General features: G+C 33.1%; 2 protein-coding genes across 2 annotated transcripts; one reads left to right on the forward strand and one right to left on the reverse strand.

Moving 5' to 3' along the window:
- Nucleotides 1-56: 56 nt before the first annotated feature.
- LOC115246039 (FAS-associated factor 1-like) lies at nucleotides 57-2,933 on the forward strand (the record flags this gene model as incomplete). Its single annotated transcript, XM_029824624.1, has 7 exons — nucleotides 57-195; nucleotides 304-449; nucleotides 530-684; nucleotides 768-963; nucleotides 1,105-1,208; nucleotides 1,852-2,164; nucleotides 2,354-2,933. Coding segments are annotated over 7 exons (1,134 nt in total), but the record flags the coding sequence as incomplete, so codon positions are not given.
- On the reverse strand, nucleotides 2,876-7,673 carry LOC115246028 (exosome RNA helicase MTR4). Its single transcript, XM_029824610.1, has 10 exons — nucleotides 7,489-7,673; nucleotides 7,165-7,266; nucleotides 6,395-6,637; nucleotides 6,096-6,303; nucleotides 5,707-5,973; nucleotides 4,780-5,611; nucleotides 4,508-4,680; nucleotides 4,004-4,435; nucleotides 3,164-3,701; nucleotides 2,876-3,063 (listed from the first exon to the last, which is right to left on the reverse strand). Exons 1-10 carry the CDS (start codon nucleotides 7,563-7,565, stop codon nucleotides 2,906-2,908), a joined length of 3,030 nt encoding a protein of 1,009 aa, XP_029680470.1. The 5' UTR covers nucleotides 7,566-7,673; the 3' UTR covers nucleotides 2,876-2,905.
- Between the last annotated feature and the right edge of the window lie 6 nt (nucleotides 7,674-7,679).

The following is a 7,679-nucleotide window of genomic DNA, read 5'->3' on the forward strand; positions in this document are numbered from 1 at the left end:
TCTCTCTCTCTCTCTCTCTCTCTCTCTCTTTCTCTCTTTCTCTCTGTGTTTAGAAGATTATAGATTTGATTGACAGCGATAGTTCCATAGATGAACCAGAGGATGTGGAAGAATTTGAAGATGTTCCTGAAACATTTACTGTCGAGGATGATATTTTCATAGATGATGTTAAATCTACTAAAGTAGAGCATCTCAGTGAGTATATATTGAAACATAATAAAACTGCTATGTTTTATTTAAGTGGTGCGATATGCGCCTAATATCGGTAAAACAATGAATGAGACTTTTTTTTTTTATAAAAAGTGCCAGAAAATGTAGTAGATGAGGTGATGGGCACATTACATTTTGCGGAGCAATTCGAAAAACGGTATGGTCTAGCACACCCGGAATTTTTTGCTGGTACATTCGAAGATGCCCTGAAGGAATCGTGTCTGAAACCAGCAAAAGAGGTTCGTCTTAGATCTTGCGCTACAAAAATATTATTTTTATTACAAATATCTGAAACCGAAGTATACTTTTTATGTTGCAGAGAAAATTATTAGCTGTGTATTTGCATCACGATAATAGTGTATTAGCGAACGTTTTTTGTACTCAATTGTTAGGCTTTGAAACTGTGCTTCAACTTCTCTCGGCAAATTTTATAGTGTGGGGTTGGGATATCACATATGAATCTAATAAAGAGAGGTACCATTTATATAAATAATGTCATATATTTAAAAAATAGCTGAATTTATCAAACAATCATTAAACGCTTGTTTAACTCTCAGGTTTCTATATTCCGTAACTCAAACCCTTGGTACTGTTGGTTCATTGGCTGTGTCAAGCATAGATGTTGATACCTTGCCAGTTTTAATGATTATTATGAGATCTAGATCTAATACAGAGATATTTACTATCGTACACGGCAATGTGGGAGTTAATGAGTTACTAACAAACTTGGTACAAGCCGTCGATATATTTCAAGTAAGAAATGCGGTTATTTTATATACTATTGAGAAATATTGTTATTTGTTATAAATATATAAAGCATATTGCATTGTTCTATCAAACCATGAGTATGTAAATACAAATTTTATACAATTATTATTCTTGTTTAAAATGTAGGAACAAAGACGAGCTGATATTGGCGTTGAAGAAGAACGGCAGGCTAGAGAAAGAGTTAAGCAAGAACAAGACAGGGCATATCAAGAAAGTTTGGCAGCTGATAGGTAATAAAAAAAAAATTCAAAATTCATTATACATGATGTTTTAAAGATAAACAATAAAACTTATATGTTCTATAGGTAGAAATAAGAAAAAAAATGTGATATAAACATAGGTCTGGAAACTTTTCACTAAAACATTACAATAAAAATAAACATGAATAGCGAATGATAGCTTTTACACAACATACATTACAATGTAAGAGTACATCAGCGATGTTTTTCTAAGGAGGACCAATTGTTTGGTTCCCCGAGATCACCAGATCTTACACTGTTAGACCTTTATCTATGGGGAAATATGAAAATAATAGTGTACTATATAAGAATTGTGATTCGCGATTGGAACTGATAGACAGGATCAATGATGCATTCATTGAACTAAAAATAAGAAATTCGTAGCGTGTTAAATTCCATCTCCCAACGATGTCAATCTTGCATTAGAAAGAGAGGACGGCAGTTTGAAATGAAAAATTAAAGAAACTTTTTTTCTTTATTACTCATAGAACATACTGACAAAATTTGATCATTTAACTTTGAAACATCCTGTAAATAAAATATGTGTGTATATATACCTGTATGTACAATACTTGCACAGAACATAGAGATTTTACATTGAACAATAAATGTAATATTTACAACATATTTTAAGAGCAAAAGAAGAAGCGAAACAGATGCAAGAAGAACTTGAGAAGAAAAAGAAAGAACAAGCCGAAAACGAAAGGCTAGCAGAAGAAGCGAGGAAAGAAGCTCACAGACAAGCTGTAGAGTCCAGTTTACCACCTGAACCGCAACAGGGAGCCGGCGATGGTGTAATGAAAGTAAGAGTACGACTTCCAGCTGGGAAATTCCTGGAACGTAAATTTCAATCGGACACGCCGTTACAAACTCTCTTTAATTTTCTTATTGTGGAGGGTTATCCTACAGAAGAATATAAACTCCTGTCTAGTTGGCCTCGAAGGGATGTAAGTAGATGATGTAAGCATTTAAGTTCTTATTATGTAGATATTTATTTGTAATTTGTGTTAGATTATATTCTTTGTATGCAAATTGAAATAAAACTAATCTCTCAGCAAAGATTCTATTTTTATAAAACGTTATTCAAAATATTTATAACATGTCAATACATCAACATATTTATGTATTTGTTCCAGTTAACATCGATGGACTCAAAACTCACCTTGATGGAACTAAAATTCTGTCCACAGGAAACAGTAATTTTAGAAGAACGATAAATAAGTTATAATTAAATTTAAATATAGAAATTAAGTGTCGCAAATATTCTACAAAAATGTATTTATTTAACAATTTCGAGATAGAAACAGCAAATTATAGACTCCTGTTTATCTTGCAGATATGTATACATTTTTACGCTAAACTTTTCCCGTACGATGGAGTCATATATGACAAATGTAATGTTATTTCATAAAAAAAAAGAGTTTTTTCCATTCATACATATATTATATACTTTAAATTCCCAGGAATAAATTGAATTCTGATCAATTTTAAAAAAGATTGTGTCTTTTTTGTTATATACGCATCGCAATTAGCCTATGTAAATAACGGATAAATACATTAGAATTTATATTGGGATATACTAGGGATATACTATATATGTATGTGTGTGTATGTATGTGTGCGCGTGTGTGTAACGAAAAAGAAAACAGAAATTGTTACTTTGTGGCTCTAGTTTGTTTTTATTCGCATCATAAATATAAGGACGCCGCAAACACAATATCACGTTTTATAAGTTTGATCGCCTCACTAAATTTATTTTCTAGATCTGTATTCCCAATACCCTTTGCAGCTTGACACAATTGTCGAAGCACTTCTTCTAAGCGACGCATACACCTAATAATAGATCCTGAAATGTGTTTTATTTACATCAATACAGGGAGAAAAGAAAAAAAGAGGTTTGGGATTTATCACTATCTCAACACAAGATATACATGCTAATAAGTTACCTTCAAATATATCTGTCATTTTGCAAATTTGTAAGAACGTTGCGCCTTTGCACCAAGCGTATATAACATCCATTAAATATGGTTTAAATCTGTCAACATATGCATCCTCGTCTAATTCCAAGTTGGCCTCTGTTGAAACCTTCGCTATTCTTCGAGCTAAATCTTGCATCTGTCTGAGTGGACCGCTTAATTCCTCTGTGCTTTTAGGCATTTCGTTTGATTTTTCATCGCATACAAAACAACTTATTAATGCCACCATCTGTGGCACGCTTAAAGCATTAAAAAGACCATTGAAGATCATTTCTGTCATTAATAGCTCATCAGCACCGTTCAGTTCGCAAGCTACACGTCCTTTCAGTTCTATAATGTCCGCCGACGTGCAATATGCCATTCTTCTTAAAACTCGTTTCCTGCATTTAAGTTCATCCATCTGAAGTATAGACTTAGCCTGCTTAAATTCTTCCTTGGCCTGCTTAAGCTGTGCAGCCAATTCCTCCTTGTGCAAAAATTGTTCATATAACATATTCACATCAGGATCCTGTAAATATTACAAAACCAAGTTTAGTTAGATTATAGACAAAAAGAATACATACACGGTGACAAATTTTGAACAATTAAGATATCTCACATAATAAGCGAAGCTTACATATTGCATGCATATATTGAAGCTTTGAGAGTTTTTTATGTAAAAATATGTTGCAAATATATACACATATATGTTATGGAAACTATCTTGATAGGTGTATATAAGAACTGTCGAAAAATGAAATCATAATGTACAATATTTAGATTCTCTTCCAAATTATCACTTTTTTTCTACATATATACCTTATCACTTACCTTGTGCAAAGGATGTGCATACAATCTTCTTTCTAGCGCTTCAATTTTTTTAACAATATCTTTAAAAGCTTGGTCCTCTATGTGCATATCCGTAATAGGATTGAGTAATGGAAGACCATCTGGGAATCTCCTTTTTACTTCTCGTATTGTTTTCAGTACACTCTTCCTATTATCAGGCGGTCTGAGATCTTTCGGGTAATATAGCCTGAGTGAACTGATTTGAGAAATTAAATTATGCAAAACTGGAACTACTTCCATTTCGCCTTCTTCATCTTCGCGACACGGTATTGGACTGCCTTCTTTAGAATTTTTCGAGATGTGAAGTAAAATATCAATGACAATAATAGTCTTATCTTTTATTGGATTCTTTGGATTTTTCTTTTTAAAGTTAACTATAATGCCCCAATCGAACGTTTCACACTCGTTTTTCACCTGCAATATGTATGAACAAATTAAAGATTCCGTGCGAGATGGCGGAAATGCACATAATAAATAAATATATACTTTTACTAGTCTTCCGGATTTTAAAAATGGAACCAAATAATCTGGTTGCGTCAAAAATGATCGAAACTCTCCGCTCAGCCGATCGAGTTGTTCGCGTATATCATGATAAGAAGAAATCTCATCATATCTCTTGACATTCACTGTATTATAGGTAGTGTATAATTCCTTCATCTCTGTAAAAATGGAATCAAGGCAGTGTTGACAATTAACTTTCACAGCTTTTAAACTGCTAATATAATATTAATGAATGACGTTAGCTAATGATGACTTACTATTATACAAAACCGGAATACCAGCTTGATTTTGAAACTGGAAGAAACTTCTTTCCAGCATATATTCTGGATTAATCTCTTCCACTCGGAGAAGATTAAGAACCATATTATAAGTCAAATGAAAGGCAGAATTGATTGGATCTGGTTTTCCTTGAACAATAGCTTTACCGACAACTGGACTAACTTGTTCGTCTATCATTAATATAACAATCCCTTTGTCATCTAGACCTCGCCTGCCCGCACGGCCGGACATTTGGATATATTCACCCGATGTAATCCAACGAAAGTCCTTACCGTCAAATTTACGGGGTGCCGTAAACAGAACTGTTCGTGCAGGCATGTTCAAGCCCATCGCAAATGTTTCAGTGGCGAAAAGCGCTTTGATCAAACCTTCGCCGAATAATATCTCGACTGTCTCTTTTAAAATCGGCAAGAGCCCACCGTGATGAATACCTATTCCACGCCGCAAAAGTGGCAGCAAGTTCGTAACTTGCGGTAACTTTTTGTCCTCGTCGTTAAGGACATCTATCGCATTATTAAAAACCTCATCTACCAATTTCTTCTCTTCTAATGTGTTCAAATCTAATTTGGCCATTTGCATCGCATAAATCTCGCAGTCTTTCTTTGAAAAACTGAAGATTATCACGGGGGCGAAATTTCTCTCCATGATCATTTTTACCATTTTGAAGATATTCGTTTGCCCACTGTTCGTGGCGCGCAAGCCACCTTTACGTCCTTTCGTGTCACCTTTAGCCGCATCACCTATATTCTGCAAACAGGCCATGGCTCTGTTAAAATTTTCCTCTTTAAATTGACCGGTCTCATCTACAACCTGTTTTATAATAGATAGATGTAGTAGATAGATATATATTGCTTTTTTTTTTATCGAGCTCTTAAACGGGCACGATTTCATAAATTATCACTGACCAGATGAATACCATCGCCGCCAACTGGAAATATATAATGTTGCAATGGGGTAGGTCTGTAGTCTGTAGAAACCACATGACAAGGCTGATTGTGCAAGTGTGCCACCCACTCCGCAAATTGTCGTGCGTTCGGTATGGTAGCAGAGAGAAATACGTAATGTACATTATCTGGCAACAGTATAAGCGTCTCCTCCCATACCACGCCTCTCTCTTTATCGCGCATGTAATGAATTTCGTCGAAGATCACCCAACCAACCTCGCGCATCACCTATACAATTCATATATACACACAAATAGATGTTATATAAATATATATTTTTCTTCTTATAAAATATATTTAGATTGTAATGAGACACTTCGTATTTTCATAGTTTTAATAATAAAACAAACCTCTGAGCCTCTGTACAGCATATTACGCAAAATTTCGGTAGTCATAATTAATACGCTAGCTGTTGGATTTATAGTAACATCACCTGTTACCAGACCAACATCTTTAAATTCCTCATGAAATTCTCTGTACTTCTGATTACTCAATGCCTTAATTGGGGTTGTATATATTACCCTCTGCTTATCCTTAAGCGAACATGCTATCGCATACCTGTATGAATCACAAGATGATAAAATGGAAAAGCTATTGGGAAAGATTGCTCAAGATAACATCTTTTGAAAGTAAAATGTAAGATACGTACTCGGCTACGACAGTTTTACCAGCTGAAGTATGAGCGGAAACAAGAACCGACTGATTGTTCTCAATGCATAAAATTGCTTCTTTTTGGAACGGATCAAGTATAAATTTATATTCTTTGGCTGGTTTACCCTGTTTATGTTCTAAAGGTATATATTCTTGCTCAGGAGGAATAGCAATTTCGTGCATACAAGATTCCATAGTTTCTATATTATGTACTTTTATTCGGCATACCACATCTTCTAGGCTGAAGAGATAATGTTTAATGTAATTGCATATTATAATTCCATTTGCAATTCTATATCATATTATTAAATAATTGAATATAATTAAACAAAATTATAAAATATGTATTTCTGTATTATACTTATTGCAATTTCATAAAATAATGTGTACAGTGTGGTATCAAAAATATAAACTAACTACTAAAGCTATTATATAATATATGTATAATGCTATTATAATACATAATATGCTGTTTTAAAAATTGTACAATAATTATTATATAAATAAACAGATGGATTTTTTGATCAACTTGAATTCATCTGCTTTTTGCAATAAAATTTTACAATTAAAATTTTACAAATTCTGGAAGTCTCTTTTGTAATAAAAACATAATCGATTTTTTAAATTGCTATGTTAACTTTATATAGTCAAATGCTTAATAGTCAATATATTTTATCTCGGATTATTTTGTATTAAAAAGTTCAAACTAATAATTCCATTTATTAATAAACTACACTGAATTTAAGGCATATAGGATGGAGCCCTTACTTGATGTCATCCAGAATAGGATCATGCCGTAACTTTTTAACAAGTGACTTATCATCGTCCGTGTCAAGTTGTCGCTTTATTCCAGCATCCAGTTCGATTTTCCTATAAATTTGGTTAACATGAATAAAAAAAATTGCGCCAAATAAGAATAAAAACTTATGCTAATTTATTTTTTATTTTTTTAAATGGACATTTCAACCAAAAAGAAAATTGTTTTAATTTCCTACAAAAATAATAATATTAAAAATTAAAAACAGCCATGAGGTTGCTCTTTATAAAGATTAGGTTACACATTATATATATATATAAGAACCGCTCACTTACTTCGAAATGTCCGGTATTTCCATATCATCGCCATGCTCGTCAAAGACGTCAAATAAATCTTCGGTAAAATTCGCCATTATTTATTAAAAAAATTATAATTACTCCGATACTATTATCTTTAATACACTTTGCGAAAACTATAATACACTTCTTCTTCTTCTTGTGAATGGCACCGGGCCTGAGATACACAG

This window comes from Formica exsecta, unplaced genomic scaffold, assembly GCF_003651465.1.
Source record: "Formica exsecta isolate Colony F162 unplaced genomic scaffold, ASM365146v1 C16501618, whole genome shotgun sequence".
Taxonomy (NCBI): Eukaryota; Metazoa; Arthropoda; class Insecta; order Hymenoptera; family Formicidae; genus Formica; species Formica exsecta.